Source organism: Meles meles, chromosome 7 (genome assembly GCF_922984935.1).
Source record: "Meles meles chromosome 7, mMelMel3.1 paternal haplotype, whole genome shotgun sequence".
In the NCBI taxonomy this organism is placed as follows: domain Eukaryota; kingdom Metazoa; phylum Chordata; class Mammalia; order Carnivora; family Mustelidae; genus Meles; species Meles meles.
Genome location: NC_060072.1, coordinates 97453590 through 97471694, shown reverse-complemented (window position 1 = coordinate 97471694; position 18105 = coordinate 97453590). Strand labels below are relative to the sequence as shown.

Below are 18105 nucleotides of genomic sequence, written 5' to 3'. Positions count from 1 at the left end.
CGACTCCCACCATAGATAAAATAACAGAAACCATGGGACAAAGTTGTCGCAAAATAACAATTCAAGACATGTGGCAACATTTTATGTTTCTTTATTTCCGTTCATCTTTCTTTTTTTTTTTTAGATTTTATTTATTTGACAGACAGAGATCACAAGTAGGCAGAGAGGCAGGCAGAGAGAGAGGAAGGGAAGCAGGCTCCCTGCTGAACGGAGAGCCCGATGCGGGGCTCGATCCCAGGACGCTGGGATCATGGCCCGAGTCAACCGCAGAGGCTTTAACTCACTGAGCCACCCAGGCGCCCTTGTTCATCTTTCATAGTCATCCATTTAGGACTCACAACAAACTTGTGAGGTAGGTGGGTGGGTTCAGAAATTTGGCCAAGGGCACCTGGGGAGGTAAGAGTGGAGTCCTTTCAACAAGCCCTGTAAATATTTGTTGAATAAGCAAAGTCTTTATTGGACATCTACGGTATGCTGGGAGCTGTGCTAGACTTCAGGGAATTAGAGAAGAGTAAACCACAGCCCTACGCTCCAAGATAATCTAATGGTGAGAAAATAATAGGGAACAGGCAAGTGACCACGCAAGATAATGTAAGTCCCATAAGATGAACAAACAGTGAAAGGGTCTCCAGGGAGAAAGAAATCACACCCAAACTAGAGGCTCTGTAAAAGTTTTTTTCAGGAAAGAGGCCAAGAATAATAAAGATTTTGACAAGTAGACATAGCCCTTCCAGGCAGAGAATCACCAAAAAGAATGAAGAAAACAAGGAATTTAGGTGTGGAAATAGGGAACAAAGAGTAGACATTTGGAATTTGTCCAGAGGTTGCAATACACATAGGAAACCAGTTGAAAATTAAAATTAAGAGTATTTTGGGATCACACAGGATGGACTGAGTACCAAGCCAAGGAGCATACTCTTGCTGTAGGCATCCGAAGCTAATCAGAGCTGATGTGGGAAGATCAACAGAGTTTGATAAGTGGCTTGGATGGGAGGGAATGGAGGCCAGGAATCCAGAGGAGGTGATATGTGGCCCAAGGAGTAAAAGGGAGCCCCAAGCAGAGGTAGCTCAGTGGGAAGAGAAAAGAAGGGAAGACAAAACACGTTAGCAAGGAAGGACCAACAGGCCTTGGAAACCTGAAGAAAATTCAAAGATGAGAAGAACCTAGTACTTAGTGATCCTGGTTCCAGCTCCAAAAAGGATGAAGAAGCCATAGTCCAAAGGACAGCTTGCTGCCTATGTCCCCAGCTTCAGGGCAGGCAGGATTTGACCCAGTTACGGCCATGGTCCCACCAGACTCTGTCTCCAGAAGCAAGAAGTGGGTGGTCTGAGGTTCATTCCTTCCTGCCCCCCAGCAAAAGCCTGAATTCTTTGGATGGAGAGATGATCTTCTTTCCCTTTAAAAAAAATTCCATTCAAATCTTGCAGGGAGAAAAGTCCATTCTGTATTTAAAAAAAACAAAAACAAAAACAACAAAACACAACAGGACTGGAAGGGTTCAGGGACAGTCTCTCTGCAACCACTGTTCTCACCTCCCATTTGTCTCCCCTATCCCTAAAAAATCTTCGTTTCATCCTCTGAGAACAGGAACTGGGAACTTCCTTTGTTCTCTAACCCAGCGCTATCAGGGCTCTAAGATTCCTAGCAAGCAGGCACCTCCCTGCACCAGCCCAAGAGTATCTGGGGAACAAAGAGGGAAGGAGGAAAGAGAGAGGCAACGGAAACCCATACTTCTCTTCCTCGTGTTTATGGCTTTGGAGATTCGGCAGTTCTTTTCTTAGGTCAAGGGGTTCAGAGGAGCAGAAGGGTGTTGTCAAGCAGGTCTTGGTTCCCTGTGCCTGGCTCTATAGATGTTGACATTCTCATCCTCATCCCGCTGGGCCAGCTCCAGTTGGAAGTGCTGGGGCAGGAGGTGCTGAAAGAAGCTCTCTGTCCCGTGCTCCTCTCTCATCTTGGAGGCCAGATAGATGGTGCCTTGGGGCCCGCATAGGTGTTGGAGGGTGCCCAGCAGCAGTGGGAAGGTGGGCTCCAGGTACACGATATCAGCCCCCAGCACCAGGTCATAGTCTCCAGGGAAAACATGCTGGTCAATCCCCCAGGACAAGGCGCGGACCTGGGTCTGGCCTCCAGCCGGCACATTGGCCTGGACGTTGGCCTGGATCTGCTCTAGGGCCAGGGGCAGATCAGTGATGGTAACATTCCCCCCTGAGAGAGAGGAAGGAGGAGAAATGCAAGTCAGACAGACCAACCGAGGGGTCTCGGCTTCTACCCAGAAGGTCCAGAGACAGCAGGGCCTAGAGAACTATGTCTTGCCAGCCCAGAGTGCACACTTGGGCTTTTAGTTACCCTAACCTCCATCTCACCTGCTGCTGTCCTCATTGCTTTAAGTTCTACAACATCAATGTTGTCTTTGAGCTGATCTTCAACCTCTCTGTCCAACACACAACCACTGGGCATGCCCAGAAGCCTGGAGAAGGGCTATATATGCATCCAGCCCCTACTGACCCACACCAAACTTCATGGGTCTGGAAAGCTTCCCAGAAGACATGGCCTCAGCAAGCCCCAAAGGACAAGCAGGAGTTAGTTAGGTGGAGCTTTCCAGGCAGAGAACAGAGAGTACAAAGGCCTCGGGGCGAGAGCATCACAAGTTCAAGGAAGGCTGAACCTTAGGGGATGTGGAAGGAACGAGAGAAGTATCAAGACCGGAGAATAATGATGACAGGCTAAGAGACTCAGGTTTGATTCTGAGGGTAGGTTTTATAGGTAGAAGCAGAGGGTGAGGATAATCAGATTAGCACCTCAGAAAGCTTCATTCATGCAAGAAATACATGTACTGAGCCCCTACTAAGTTCTGGCAGCACCGTGGTGAGCAAGATAAAACCTCAGCCTTCCTTGAGTGTTGTTAGAGAGGTAGAGACACATGAGGTACTGCAAAACAGACCCTGATCATGACGACTGTTACAAACACAGGAAAAATTCATTCATTCATTCATATTTATTTTGTGCCTCTGTGCCAGGTGCTGAGAATACAGCAGTGAACCAATCAGACAAGAATCCCTCCCCTCATAGGGATTATGGTCTGGTGGCAAAAAATGGACAACAAACAAAACAAATCAAAGAAAACACACTGTACACCAGATGCTATGGTGAAGCATTAAGGAGAGAAGGGGGATAAGAATTGCTTCAGGGATGGGGCGGGGCATGTAATTTTAAATTGAGTGGTTAGGAAATGGCTCGTTCAACAGATTATGTTTAGGCAAAGACCTGAAGGAAATGATGGAGCAAACCACGTGGACCTCTCAGGCTAAATGTACCAAATAAGGAACTAATACTTGCGGAGACCTTGGGGCAGGAGTGTGTCAGCAAGTCTGAGAAAGAGCAGGAAGGCCAGTGGCTGGAGCAGAGTCTGCTAGAGATGCTCTCTCTCCCTCTCCCTCTGCCCTTCCCCATGCTCTCTTAAATACATAAGTAGATAAATAAATGTCTTTAAAATAAACAAATGAATAAAGGATCAGTCTGACTGCTGTGATGAGAAAGGATGGCAGGGGGACAAGTTCAGAAGTGAAGAGACCAGTGAGGAGGCAGCTAACCCAGCTGAGAGGTGATGCTCGTTTGAACCAGGGCGGTAGCCACATCTGAGAAATGGTCAGATCCTGAATGATTCTGAAGGTGCAGTCAGCAAGATGTGTTGAGAGGCTGGACATGAAATACTAGAGAGAGGGGATGTTTGAGCTGACTGATTAGAAGATTGAACTGCTATTTACCAAAAGGAAGAAGGCTATAGGAGGAGCAGGACTGGAGAGGAAGATCGTGAGTTCCTGTCTATGGGTGAGGTGCCCACCAGACAACCACATGAAGATATCGGGTAGGTAGGATGTTCCACAAACAAATCTGGAGATGGAAATGGGAGTTACAGGGTCATGAGCACAGAAACAGGATTTAAAGTCATGAGGTGATGGGATTGCTTGGGAGTGGGGAGTATAGACAGAAAAGGGAAGGGGTCAGGGCACCGGGGTGGCTCAGTCGGTTAAGTGTCTGCCTTCAGCTCGGGCTGTGATCCCAGGGTCCTGGGATGGAGCCCTGCATCGAGGTCCCTGCTTGACAGGAAGCTTACTTCTTCCTCTCCCACTCCCCCTGCTGTGTTCCCTCTCTCACTGTGTCTCTCTCTGTCAAATAATAAATAAAATCCTTAAAAATTAAAAAATAAAAGAAAAAAGAAAAGGGAAGGGGTCAAAGGACAGCTCCAGTGCAAGTGAGGTGGGCAGAAAGCAGAAGTGTGGTACCCTGGCAATGAAGGGAAGCATTTTAAGGAGGAGGGAGAGTCAAATGCTGCAAAGTCAAGTCAAGTGGGCTCATAACCGACTCCAGTACTTACCAACATGGAGTTGGAAATGAAACTCACCACCTCTGACTGCTGCGAATAAGGGCAGAAACGTGGAATGGACTGAGGGAAAAGATAGGTACTACAGATGAAGATTAACTCTTTTGAGGAGTTTTGTTATAAAGCAGAACAGAAAAATGGGGTGGTAACTAAAAGAATATGTAGGACCAACAGTTTTTTTCTAAGAGAAAATATGGCATATTTATAGATGTAATAGGTGGGTGTGGGGGGGGGCGCACGCGCGTGTGTGTATAGAATGTTCCAGAGAAAAGGAAAAACTGGTAATGCAGGGGGTACTGGGGATGGGGAGGTTTGCTGGAACAATGTTTTTGAGTAGACAAAGTTCGGGGTCCTGTTGACAAGTGGAGAGCTTGACTTAGGAGCACAGTGTGCTTATCAATGGTAACAGGAAAGAAGGCAGCACTTAAAACAGACACAGGTGAGGAGACATTGTGACAGGAACGTGGAAAATTTTCTACAACAAAATAGAAGCAATCAGAAGAGATGGACAACAAAGCCATCAGCTGAGGGTGAAGATGGGGAGGAGGCAAGTAGAGGTCTGAAGGGAAAGAAGGTAAAACAGATGTTTGGGAGAACAGAAGAATACGTGCACAACGGAAGAACATGTGCACTGCTAGTAACAGAGTAGCTGGGCAGTGCTTAAGGACTTAAGTTTAGTAATGACAAATTAAAACGAAACCAGTCAGCACGGTTGTGTATATACTAGGAGGCCTAAGCTAGCCTGGAGATGGGGATACCAAAGAGGCTTTCCCTTGGAAGTGATGTTTGAGCTGAGCACTGAAGGATGCATATGAATAAACCAGGTGATTCAAGGATTCCAGGCGTAGAGTACAGTCTGTATGAAGGCTCTACGGATGAGAACATCAAGACAGACTTGAGGCACTGGGAGAAGGGTAACTGACAGCATGAGGAGCACAAGAAGGGAAGGAGAAGCACAGAAAGTGGCCAGAGAGAGAGGCAGGACCTTGGAAGCCATGCCAAAGGTATTGGTTTGATCTTGAAAGAACAAGAACTCATTGAAAGATGGGAGTAAGAGGCGATTACAGGTGCATCTTGAAAAGATCACTCTGCTGGGTAGAGTGGGCAGAGATCTGGGTGGGGACAAGGAGTCAAAGCAGGAAGACGAGCTGGGCTAAATGCAGCAGGGCAGGCAAGTGCCCATGCTGGCATGGACTGGGGAGCCATCAGTGTCGATGGGAAAACGTGAGATTTGAGAGATTTTTAGAAGATAAAATCAGTAGGACTTGAGTAATGGCTGTGGGGGTGAGAAAAAGGGACATGTACCCATTGGGTAGATGATGCTTTGATTCACTGAGATGGGGACGCCTGAAGGAGAAACAGCCTGGGTGCAGGAAGAACACAAGATGTTCTTGCGGCATGCTTACCTTCCCATGGGAAAGCTTGAAGACACTTGGGAAAACCCAAGGAAGAAACAACAGTGGCCTGAACTGGAGATGATAGGAAGAGGAGCAGACAACTGGGGAACCATTAAGGACCCATGACCCACAGGTTTGACTGATTGCCGAGATATGAGCAGGAGAGAGCAAGGGACAAGATGACACCTAGATTTCTTACTTGGCAGCTGGACGGGGGCAAAGGAGGAGAACCCAGTCTTGGAGCAAGTGGAAGCAGGTGTTCCCATCCATATTACATGCTTTTCTCCCATTTTAGCATAACTTTATACTTCTCCTCTGCTCTTCCTTCATGGAAAATTGCTTTTAACACTCCCTTGGTTTTGTGAGCCTGCTGTGTTCTCACTGTTCACCTGCTCACTTCACAGTGCTTCTCTTTGAATTCCCAGGGATCAAGGGACACATAGCCAGAGCATGTCCATTGGCTCCGTGCATACATCACCATAATTCCAGTACCATAACATCTGCCCCCACCTTCCCCACTAGATCATAACCTCCTCGGGAACAGGAGAGCTGTCTCACTCACTGTTATATCCCAGTACCTGGCACAATAGAAGGCTCCAGATATTGACTGAATGAACACAAGAATGAATGCCTGTCTCTGGGAAGACTTCCCTGAATGTGACCTAGTTGTGTTCCCAAGAACAAAGACATTTGCATTACTAAGAAGATGACATCATAAGTGTTTTAAGTGAGTGTATTGGGTGTGAGGTTTTGCCTGCCCATTAGATTATAAACTGAGGAGCTGTTTCCTTTGTAGTTTTGGATCCTTGAAAAAAAAAGTGAAGCAAAATTTTCCTTACCTTTTCCTTCCCGAAGTCTGCGGTGCCGAATTCCTACTCCCACTTCCCCCACAAAAAAACCCTAACCCTCAAGAATTCACGCTTATTTCTCCCAAGCAGTCCAAAACCCTAAAAAATCTAATATCTATTCATACTAGAATTGTAAGGCCCTCCTCGGGTTTAATACAAGCAGATTGCTCCCCCTACAGAATGCCCCCAAAGATGCATTTTGACAAAATACCATGTCAAAGCAAAGGCGGTTTTAAGTGACGGTATTATTCATGAAATCACAAAGAGCAAAAATGTAGAAAAAAACTCCAGCTCCTTCTAAGGCCTGCCCGGTTTTTATTTCCTGCCCCCAAATCAACCACCCTGGGTGTTTTCTCTGGCACACACACACACACACACACACACAGAGTTTGTTAAAAAGAGACTGGTCGGGTCACAAATCACTCCCCTCCCAAGAATCCAGGGAGTCACAAATTTCTCCACCACCCAGTCCCCACCCCCAGTCACTCCTATCACAAAGCTCACGCACCCTGCAGCGCGGCCAAGATTCCCACGATGCCCGTCCCTGCGCCTAGTTCGATCACTTTCTTGCCTCGGAAATCCACATTTTGACTCTCAAAATAGTTGCACAGGCTCAGAGCCTACAGGGGGAAAGGGGGAGAGAGAAAGAAAAAGACTGTCGCGTGGATGGTTCCATATGGCAGAGGGAGTCCCGGGTCCGGACCTCCCGGCGGCCATCGCCCAGAGCCGCCCACTCCTCACCGCGTCCCACACGCGCGCCGCCACCCCGAGGCGGGACCCGAAGTTCTGTGTGATGCTCAGCACGTGTCCACAGAAATAGAACCGGCTCTTCTCCGAGTACGAGTCCGCGAAAAGCCCGACTTCCCGCGGGAACACGTATTCGGACTCTGATTCACGATCTGGGCAGGGGTCGGCCATCCGGCTGAGAGCGCACGCGGACCCCGCGGCCAGCGCTGGTATCCCGGATCTAGGACCTGCTGGGGGTGAGGGGCCGCGGGTCGCCTGGGCTTCTCCGTGGCACCGAGCCCCGCCTCCCCGAGTTTGCCCTCCTCCCTCCAGTTTGACTTCCTGGAGATGGGATGAGAAGCTGCCCCTCCCGCTCCGGTCCCCAGCGCACACCAGACCGGACTCCCGTCGGACCTCGCGGGTCAGACCCGGCAGACAGGTCTGAGATTGGGGGAGAGGGGAGAGGAGTGAGGATTTTACTGTAGGAAGGGGCAGTCCTGGGACTCCTCTCACCTGCGGGATGCACAGGTGCCTGCAACTAGGATAGTAACCCAGACCACGCAGAAGCGGACTAACGAAAGGAGTAGGGTGCCAAGACTGGCTTTGCCAGCCCAGGTGAAGACCCGCGCCGCGAACGCCCCCCGCTCCGGCGCCGCCCACCCTCGCCGCGCAGGTCCGCGAAGTATACTGTTGGGTCTTTAAGAGGCGGGGTTGACTCGCAACGTGCCTGATTGCGTCATTATCGTGCGCCTCGAGCCTTGGTCTCCACGTGTGTTCAGTGGAGAAACGCCCGACTGGGGATCATGGCGGGAGCTGAGAGTGGGGACGCGGCGGGAGCAGAGGCCCCGCAGCCCCAGAAGCGCTACTATCGGCAACGTGCTCACTCCAACCCCATGGCTGACCACACGCTGCGTTAGTGAGTGAGCAGGGCAGGGGGGCGGGAGCAGGGGGAGGCAAAGGAGGACGGAATGTTTGCAGCATCCCGCAGCAATTCCGAAGGGCTGTTCCGGGATGGTCGGCAGGGTCACAGAGGGAGCCGGAGTCTCGGCTGGGTGACGTCAGCTTTAGAGGTGGGTCGGGGAGATTTAGGAGAGGGCGGAGTTGGAGGGCTGGGAGGGGGCGTGGCGTTCAGCCCCAAGTCTCAGTTGTGGTGTAAGTCTGGAAAGGGAGAGTAACTTAGACTGGAGTGTTGCAGGCAGAACGTCGTTTCCACCTTTCGGTTTCGTTTATCGGATTTAATAAAAAGACAAACATAAACACACATCCCACCCACACCTTAATCCATCCTCTTCCCACAGAGCACATAAACAGAGTAAGTAAGGTCCCAGTGCCTTAGGCAGCCAATCTCTGGGGGAAGGGAACTTGTGACCGAGGAAGGAGAGCTGCCTGACCAGAGTCACATCAGCTCCTAGCAGTGGAGATGGGCAGGTCAGCAATCATGAGCCCCATGATGGGCCTATGATTCACACTGGGGTTTAAGGGTGGTTTCCATTGTGTCTGCTACAGACCACAGAGCCCACTGTTACAGAATTTTTGAGAATAGCTCTTCCCATTTACCTCCCACCCTTATCCATCTGCCCACACACATGTAGTACCACTTCCGCAATGGCTTGACCAACCTTCTCATGTCCCTCGTGTCTTCTCTCCAATAGCCCTGTGAAGCCTGAAGAGATGGACTGGTCCGAGCTATACCCAGAGTTCTTCACTCCACTGACTCAAAATAAGAGCCACGATGACCCAAAGGATAAGAAAGAAAAGAGAGCTCAGGCCCAAGTGGAGTTTGCAGACATAGGCTGTGGCTATGGTGGCCTGTTAGGTAACACTCTGGCCTTTTCTCTAGGGCATGGAGAGGCAATGTCTAGGTTCTACTACCTCAGCAGGTTTGGTGGGGGCCACAGTTGGCCTTTCCCCTTCGGACCAGACACCAGTGCTGTGACATCAGTGTGGAGAACCTCTGCTTTCCCGGTACTCTGGGTCTGTGGCCTTTGTCCTGGAGAAGGGAGGGTGTTGACTCAAATGCCTCTTAGAACTTGGGTTGTCCTGTCTGGCCCCACCCCTGGCCTCAGTCCCTCCTTGAGCCATTTCACCTGCAAGGTGCCGGGTCAGTGAGCTGGTCAGCACAAGCGTCAGAGATTAGTCACTGTAGCCAGTGATCCTGAACTGTCTTTCTGAGGGATTCCACCACTCTCCCTCTCCTCCCCCTTCCTTCACCAGAACTCATTGTTTCTGCTCTACTCTTGTGTTTTCAAGTTCCTCCTGTATTGTCTGTATTGTCCCAGCCCTGCATGCCAGGCCACTTCTCTATTTTTAGATCTTCCCATAGAGGTAACAGTATGACAGAGAGAGGAAAAACATGGTACTTGGGGGCAGAAGAGCTCGGCTCAAGTTCAAGTTCTGCCTCTTCTTAGCTCTGTGACCTTGGGCATTTCTGACCTCAGTATCTTTATCTTCTCAATTTACAGGGTGTTAGGAGGATTAACTGAGACAATGTGTAAAAACACTGAAAACTCAGAAGCACTTGCAAATATACATGTATTCCCAGACCCTCCCACTTCCAGTCTGGGTAATAGTCTTTGGATCTAAGCCTAACCCTAACCTTAACCCTCTTCTCCAGATTAGAACCAGCCACGTACGTATCTCTCCAACCACACTTGCCATTCATGATTTTGGCAGTTGCAGATTGGCAGTTCCTTTCTTTTCTTGACCCCTTTGTACTTCCTGTAAGTATGAGGTTGACGATTCCATTCCTATTTCTGCGTCCAGTGGAACTGTCACCGTTGTTCCCGGACACACTGATTCTGGGTCTGGAGATCCGGGTGAAAGTCTCAGACTATGTACAAGACCGGATTCGGGCCCTTCGAGCAGCTCCTGGAGGTGGCTTCCAGAACATCGCCTGTCTCCGTAGCAATGCCATGAAACACCTTCCTAACTTCTTCCGCAAGGGCCAGGTGGGGAGGGGCTCTGGTGGGTAAGGCTGGTAGGCAGATGTGACATTGAAGCCAGGCTCTCAACCCTGTCAATGCCTCTCTGTCTCCCAGCTGACAAAGATGTTCTTCCTCTTCCCTGACCCACATTTCAAGCGGACAAAGCACAAGTGGCGAATCATTAGTCCCACACTGCTGGCAGAATATGCCTACGTGCTTAGAGTCGGGGTGAGTTGGCAGTGGGAGGGAGGAAGGGGTGAGTGGCCTATTCAGAGACCCTGACTAAGAATTCCACTTAATGGGCGCCTGGGTGGCTCAGTGGGTTGGGCCGCTGCCTTCGGCTCAGGTCATGATCTCAGGGTCCTGGGATCGAGTCCCGCGTCGGGCTCTCTGCTCAGCAGGGAGCCTGCTTCCCTCTCTCTCTCTCTCTGCCTGCCTCTCTGCCTTGTTGTGATTTCTCTCTATCAAATAAATAAATAAAATCTTAAAAAAAAAAAAAGAATTCCACTTAATAAATTAAGCATTTAGGACTCTCACCACCACTCCCATCATCACCCTGCTCAGCTGCATGCAGCCCCCCCATCTCGGGTGATTTTTGCCTCTGCAGGGGCTCGTATACACCATAACTGATGTGCTGGAGCTACATGACTGGATGTGTGCCCACTTTGAAAGGCACCCCCTTTTTGAGCGCGTGCCTCTGGAGGAACTGGTAGGTAGGGGCCCTGAGGGAATTATGACAATGCAGGCCTTTTCCAGAGTGGATCTGTATTCTTTGAACCCAACTCAGTGCCGGGGGATGGGCCCTCAGAACCTCAGGGCCAGGGGCCGTCTGAAAGGTGGGCAAGGACTTACGGAATCCTTCTTTTTCCCAGAGTGAAGACCCCATTGTGGGACATCTGGGCACCTCAACTGAGGAGGGAAAGAAAGTCTTACGCAACGGAGGCAAGAATTTCCCAGCCATCTTCCGAAGAATACAGGATCCCACCCTCTAGCCAGTGACCCCCCCAGTCCCACCCCTCTTGGCCACTGACAGCCTACCTTGCCTTAGCTTGACTGCAGAACCTGCCTAGCTGATACTGCCAGGGCCAAGAGGGGACAGTTTTTCAAAGAAGTCGGGAGAACTTCCCAAGCCAGAAGCCTGAGATTCACAACTGACCTCTCATCTTCTTGCCTGTCTACCACCAACAGAAAGCAAAAGAAGCTAACTGGGAAGGTCAAAAGACCTTGGACCAGAAGGGATGTTTGGAAGGGTGTGGGGTCTTGCTCTTCCTTAGCACTCCCTTCTTCTGGGATCTTTCCTTCTCAGCGAAAGTGAGGAATGCAGTTCTCCACTATCCATCTAAACAGCTTGCTAGACTCAAACTGCCTGTCCACTTGTGTTTACTTTGCAGTCCTGGGGATAACGTGTGTGCGTGTGCCCCTGCCCATGCTGCTATTTCTTGGGAAAGGCTAGAGCATGTATCTATCACATGCCTTCTCCCATCCCCACCCCCCAATCCTCTCCCTGCCTGAAACTTGACCTGAGGAATCTGCTGTCTTTATTGTTGCTGTCTCTGGAGAGTCCTGGGTCCGGGTGGTGGAGACCCTCTCCTTTTTCATGTTGACCTTCGATTCCAGAACTTCAGAGCTAACTGACTGGCGCGGAGCCCAGTGGCAGCAGGGTGGAGGAGTGAGGAGCAGAGAACTAAACTGTGCAGGATTCTGAGGCTAAAAGCAAATTTTTGCTTTAGACTGCTGACTAGAAATCCCCCCTCCCCTCAAAGAGGACTGAGTCAGCTGGAGATTCAGAGCACTCACGTAGCCCATCCAGGAGCCCAGAGAAATCTCTCAACTTTTCTAATTGGTAAAAGGTTCTTTTGTTTCTGCTCCTGAAGCCCTAGGTTCCCATGGCTGGAAAGACAGGGTTTGTTGACCTAAAAGACCAACACCTTCCCAAGGAGCAAAGATGAAGGCTCCTGGAGCCATTTTAACCCATTAACCTACCCACCATCTGCCCAGTGTCAGGTACAGGAGGTGGGAAAGCTGTGGGAGTGCCAGAAAGTTCTGCTTAGTTACAGAGAAGGCACAGCTCCATATGCCAAGAATATAGAGACGGCTACAGCTGTGTCTCTTCCCTTCCCGAAGGCTGAAGGATGGGGAATTCCTGACAATGGTCCCAAGAGGGCCTGGCTCCCTAGGGAAGTGAGAATACCAGAGACTGACTCTGTACCTCAGTATCCTAAACCTCACCAAAGAGCCTTTACCAGGAAGATATCTCTAGGCAACTGGACCAGGGCACCAGCCCAGAAAGGGGGAACCAAGGCAGATCTCCCTTGCCAAGAGGGTCATAGCAACAAGAGACCCAAGAGAGCTGCAAGGTAACCCCAGCCCCGCCTACTGTGCCTGGGTGCTAATCTTCAGCTGAACCACTTAGGAGGGGATTGGCTGAGGAGCTTGATGAGGAGGCGTTGCCACTATCTCACCCAAAGGTTAAATAGGGGCTCAGAAAAGCAAGCAAGATGCCTGGGAGAAGTCCTCTCTTTTGTGGGTTCCCTGAACCAGACCATGACCCAGACCCTCAAGCTGGCCTCCAGAGTGTTCCAGCGCGTCCACTGTGCTCCCAAGCTGGGCACCTCACTGGGTTCCAGAGGCTCCGACTCACCGCCCCGGAGCTTGGCGGACATTCCAGGCCCCTCCATGCCAGTCTTCCTTGCTGAACTCTTCTGCAAGGGGGGTCTGTCACGCCTACACGAGCTGCAGGTAGAGGTGGATGTTCATGGGAATGGAATGCTGGGGAAACGGGCTTTGACAACACCAGAAAGACTAGTGCACAAAGTAGGAGGAGGGCCAGTGACAACAGATGCCCATGAATGAGAAAAGTTGGGACTGCGGGCGGTGGTTGGACCTGCTCGGAGTCCATCCCCACACCCAGCAGAAGAGTGCACTCAAAAAGCGCCTTCTCGCGGTACTGAAGTGGGGGCCAGGTAGGTCTAGAACAAGTGTGGGGGAGGTGGGAATGCACAGTACCTTCCCCGCGCGCGTCAGACTTAAAGCTACAGGCGCTCCTCTTCAGTTACTAGGGGTTCGTTCTGAGATAGTCCACGTGAGGAGCCTTCAAGGATTTCTTCGCCTCAGCTCAGCCTGGGTGACCTAAGAGAAGTGCTGAGTATCTGCTTTGTGCAGAATCCCTCCGTTTTGCCCATCACACTCAAACTTCCTAGGGATGGGAAGTGGGGAAAAGAAAAGGAGGAAGGGTTTGCAGCATCACGGCTATATACTAGCTGGGAGTCTGTGAAGAAACAAGATCCCTCTTGCAAAACCCAGCCAACACCCTTGACATTGACATGGACCAAGCTGAAGGGCCCCGACTGGGGTCTCCAGTGTCCTCTACGCTCCTTCTCTCAGGTGCAGGGCGTTTCGCGCTTCGGGCCCATGTGGTTGGCCAGCTTCGGGACGGTGCGCACTGTGTACGTGGCGGCCCCTGCGCTCGTCGAGCAGCTCTTGCGACAGGAGGGGCCCCGGCCGGAACGCTGCAGCTTCTCGCCCTGGGCAGAGCATCGTCGCCGCCAGCAGCGGGGTTGCGGGCTGCTCACAGCGTGAGTCTTCCCTGGCCCCAAAGCCCCAACGCCCGGCTGCTGCGTCCCTCTCCTGTAGCTGGTCTGGAAACAGTCTGTCTCGGGTTGTGGAAGGAGGCTGGCCTTTCCTCCCCAACCGTCTGGCACATTGTGCTTCCCACCCCAGCCTGTTTCGCTCAGGCTCAGGTAGAACCCCACCTTGGTCCCCCACCCATCTCCTTGTCTTTGGAGTCCGGAATCCTGGAAATCTGTTGAAGGGGCGAAGGTACCAGGACCTAGACGGAATGTAAGAATCCGTGACTCAAGTTACCCAGGAACGCAGCCCTCCCTGCCCCCCGGCCAGGAAATGAGTAACGAGGAAGGGGGACAGAAAGCAGACGCAGGCAAGAGCAGGGTTTTGTACCCCAAGGGAGCAGCTGCAATCCTTTTCCTGGCCACCCCAGCCGCATACGCTCCATCTTCACCGCAGCCAGCCGGGTCGGCCGCCTCCACACACCCCCATCCGCCCTGATGCGCCCCCTCTCTGCACACCCGCAGGGAAGGCGAAGAATGGCAGAAGCTCCGTAGCCTCCTGGCCCCGCTGCTCCTCCGGCCTCAGGCGGCCTCCCAATATGCCAGGACCCTGGACGGCGTGGTCCATGACCTTGTGCGGCGACTGCGGCACCAACGGGGACGCGGTGCTGGGCCGCCCACCCTGGTTCGGGACGTGGCTGGAGAGTTTTACAAGTTTGGACTAGAAGGTGAGTCCCAAGACAGGGGCAAGCGTGGGAGTCTCCCGCCTGGTCTCCGGGTGCCCTGACAGCGCCCCCTCCCGCCCAGGCATAGCGGCGGTGCTCCTGGGTTCCCGCCTGGGCTGCCTGGAGGCCGAAGTGCCTGCGGACACAGAGACCTTCATCCGCGCGGTGGGATCGGTGTTTGTGTCCACGCTTCTGACCATGGCGATGCCCAGCTGGCTTCACCGCCTCGTCCCCGGACCCTGGGACCGCCTCTGCCGAGACTGGGACCTAATGTTTGCATTTGGTAAGGCCCGGAAATGAAGTGGGGATAGGGGAACATAAAGCTGTTTATGGATGGTGAGGCATCCCTGTACCTTCTCCCCCACACAGCCCAGCAGCACGTGGAGAGGCGGGAGGCTGAGATAGCCTTGAGGAGCAAGGGAAAGCCTGAGGAGGACTTGGGATCTGGGACACACCTGACCTACTTCCTGTTCCGGGAAGAGTTGCCTGCTCCGTCCATCCTGGGCAATGTGACGGAGCTGCTACTGGCTGGAGTGGACACAGTGAGGTTCTTCTCCATGTTGGGAGCCCCACTTCCAGAGCTTAGCCTCTCCAGTTTCAGGGGCCACTTTGCTGCTGCAGGGGATCCACTGTGACCCTTTCGGCCAGCTTGGCTTAACACTTCCTGAACTCCAGACTGCCTCATATCTGCCCCCTTTACTGGGCGTCCACTCTCAACACCTCTGAGACTCTCAACTTCCCCCCAGGTATCCAACACACTCTCCTGGGCTCTGTATGAACTCTCTCGGCACCCCGAAGTCCAGACAGCTCTCCACTCTGAGATCACAGCGGCCCTGGGCCCTGGCTCCAATTCCCACCCCTCAGCTACAGCTCTATCCCAACTGCCCCTACTGAAGGCAGTAGTCAAGGAAGTGCTAAGGTGAGGGGACAGGAGAGGAGAAGCTAAAGAAAATGTTGGGAAGGGCTGGGGAAGGAGATGGTGAATGGGAGTGGGGAGGAAGTGCAGAGGAAAATGCATACTCCTGACCAAGAATGGCTTTGGACGTAGAGGGCTTGGGGTCAAGAGGAAGGCTACAGCCACCAGACTTACCTTGCTATTTCCCTCTTGTTCTGCAATCCAGACTGTACCCTGTGGTACCTGGAAATTCCCGTGTCCCAGACAAAGATATTCGCGTGGGTGACTATATTATCCCCAAAAACGTGAGTAGAGCCTCTGGGCCCCTTTTGTTAAGCCATCCCTCACTATCTTGGGCCCCATCTTGTTTTCAAACACTCCATATATGCCCTTCACCTTCCCTTTGGCCTCAATGCCTCTGTCTGGAATGTAATGGGGCAGTGGAGCAATCATTCCAAAAGTAGCCCCAAAAAACTTACCCCATCACCAACCAGCACCTGCTTTTTCTTCAATCCATATATCCTCTTTTCCATGTCCCTCCCTGCTTCCGTGGGCCCAAACTGACAAGTTTATGTTCCTACCCCATCAGACGCTGGTCACATTGTGTCATTATGCCACTTCAAGGGACCCTACCCAGTTTCCAGAACCAAATTCTTTTTGTCCAGCCCGATGGCTGGGGGAAGGTCCAGCCCCCCATCCATTTGCATCTCTTCCCTTTGGCTTCGGCAAACGCAGCTGCATGGGGAGACGCCTGGCAGAGCTGGAGCTGCAGATGGCTTTGGCTCAGGTGAGTGATCTGGACATACCTTCCCCAGACATGAGAGACCCTGACCCTCTAAAGCTATGAGGTCTTCTGACAAGCATAGCAGAATGTATGACTTGGTAAACCTAATCCTCTGAAATTTGGCAATCCTGTTTTAAGTCTGGAGTGAGCAAGGATATTTGGACTTTTTTTTGCCCTGCCGTAATCCCTTAAGAAATTCCCTACTGACCACAGATGTCATTTCAGAATTGACCAACCTAACACTAATAATACCCTTCACTAACTAAATCCACCATTACAGACCCCTCCCAAAGTGAGAGCCTTCTTTCCCTTTCCAGATCTTAACCCACTTTGAGGTGAAGCCTGAGCCAGGTGCTGCCCCAATCCGACCCATGACCCGGACTGTCCTGGTACCTGAGAGGAGTATCAACCTACAGTTTGTAGACAGATAGTCCTGTGGAAGAAGGCTATCATCATCACCCTTTCTCTCACTGTAGGGATTTATTAGCCACAAGACCAAGAGATATAGATTCCCCCTAAGACCTGTCTATTTGACTAGACTGGTTGGAAGGACCCTAGCAAACTGCTTGAGGCAGCCCTGACCAAGGTGAGAAATATGCCTTGGCCTGACCCTTTGGGTCCTGAGAAAACCAGGGTCCCTCTGCCTACTCAGGTTTTCTCCTGGTCTCAATCATACACATCCTTCAAAGGCCAGCTCAGATCTGAACTCATAGTGCTGGGTGGCCTGTGGAGGGATTCAACCACTGCCTTTTGGGGCTTCCACAGTGTTCAGGAGCTGCTGGGTATGCACTTACCACCACATGAGCTCGGTTATGCATTTGGTCTGCATCTGGTTGGTCTTTTCTTCTTGCATGTGAGCTCTTTGAGAGGAAGAATGAGACCTTATTCAGTCTTTATATCCCCTGATTGGGTGGTGCCATACAGGCTCTCAGACTGAATCTGGACCATGTGGCAGAAGGGATAAGCAGCTTACCAGGACCTGTCTACTCTCCTTTTTCCTCATCTTGTCTCTAGCAAAGTGAGTCAGCCCTCACCTGGTTTATGTTTTAAAACTCTCCTTGACTCTCTGGTCACCATTAGAGGTTGGCTTGTCCCACCACTTAGTTCCTGGGCAGACACATCTTTGGGCCTATACCTGCCTAAACCTTCCTTTTATATATTGGTATTTTTTAATATTCAAAGGTTTGAAATAAAATAATCAAATGTTCCATCTTTGGTTTTGACTTACTTCTCTTGCATTTCTACTTCCTACAAGTCCAGGAGGCAAGACCCTCACCCAAATCCGCTGCTTTGATTTCTCTTGTCCTGGGAGTGATCTCCATAACAATGGGAGGTCTAGACACCTGGGAGAGTGGTTTGCTTCACAAACCCAACACCTTTCTGTCTGTACTGGGAAGAGCCAGAGTCTGGCTCCCTGTAAGAGATTAAGGGGGTGGTGGTGAAAACTAATGCCAAGGATTAGCCTGTAGAAATGGGTTGGGGAGCTAGGGATTTGCAGAGATGGCCAGAGGCAACTGACTCTGGTGGAAGTACTTCTGGAACTTGGACTGCTAGGACCAAAGGCTATCTGCTCTCTCTGGAAAAGTTGCTCTGAAGTAATTTCCTTCAGAGAAAGACAGGGATACGTGCACAGAAGTGAAGTTAGACAGGATGAAAGCTGAGTGTGGAGGCATCCAGAAGCCCTGGGGCACTGAGGCAGAAGCGGGTAGGGCAGAAGGATCCTCTGTTTCCCTGAGTCAGCATTCTCTGCAACCCCCCCCCCCAGAGGCTGGGCACAGTTCTCCCCTTGCAATGTATACAGATTAACTCATCTTCCATACAAATAAATCTCTCAGCACACTCCCTGCCGCCCCTCTCT

General features: G+C 51.4%; 3 protein-coding genes across 8 annotated transcripts; 2 read left to right on the top strand and 1 right to left on the bottom strand.

The window, feature by feature from the left end:
- Positions 1–196: 196 nt before the first annotated feature.
- On the bottom strand, positions 197–7545 carry EEF1AKMT3 (EEF1A lysine methyltransferase 3). Its single transcript, XM_046013030.1, has 3 exons — positions 7369–7545; positions 7136–7247; positions 197–2206 (listed from the first exon to the last, which is right to left on the bottom strand). The coding sequence occupies exons 1-3, from the start codon at positions 7543–7545 to the stop codon at positions 1815–1817; spliced, it is 681 nt and encodes a 226-aa protein (XP_045868986.1). The 3' UTR covers positions 197–1814.
- Positions 7546–7644: 99 nt separating this feature from the next.
- METTL1 (methyltransferase 1, tRNA methylguanosine) lies at positions 7645–11652 on the top strand. Of its 6 annotated transcripts, XM_046013027.1 has the most exons (7): positions 7722–7792; positions 8652–8781; positions 9006–9169; positions 10117–10301; positions 10392–10505; positions 10885–10986; positions 11150–11647. In XM_046013027.1, exons 2-7 carry the CDS (start codon positions 8774–8776, stop codon positions 11267–11269), a joined length of 693 nt encoding a protein of 230 aa, XP_045868983.1. In that variant the 5' UTR covers positions 7722–7792; positions 8652–8773; the 3' UTR covers positions 11270–11647. The 6 variants fall into 6 exon arrangements, with proteins under 6 accessions (XP_045868981.1, XP_045868983.1, XP_045868984.1 ...); XM_046013025.1 differs by lacking the exon at positions 8652–8781 and having other exon boundaries at positions 7645–7792; positions 11150–11652; XM_046013028.1 differs by lacking the exons at positions 7722–7792; positions 8652–8781 and adding an exon at positions 7803–8269 and having other exon boundaries at positions 10885–10990; positions 11150–11262.
- Positions 11653–11839: 187 nt separating this feature from the next.
- On the top strand, positions 11840–17390 carry LOC123947065 (25-hydroxyvitamin D-1 alpha hydroxylase, mitochondrial). Its single transcript, XM_046013023.1, has 9 exons — positions 11840–13016; positions 13662–13852; positions 14369–14571; positions 14651–14851; positions 14938–15110; positions 15315–15487; positions 15690–15768; positions 16053–16250; positions 16565–17390. The coding sequence occupies exons 1-9, from the start codon at positions 12714–12716 to the stop codon at positions 16676–16678; spliced, it is 1635 nt and encodes a 544-aa protein (XP_045868979.1). The 5' UTR covers positions 11840–12713; the 3' UTR covers positions 16679–17390.
- Positions 17391–18105: the final 715 nt, after the last annotated feature.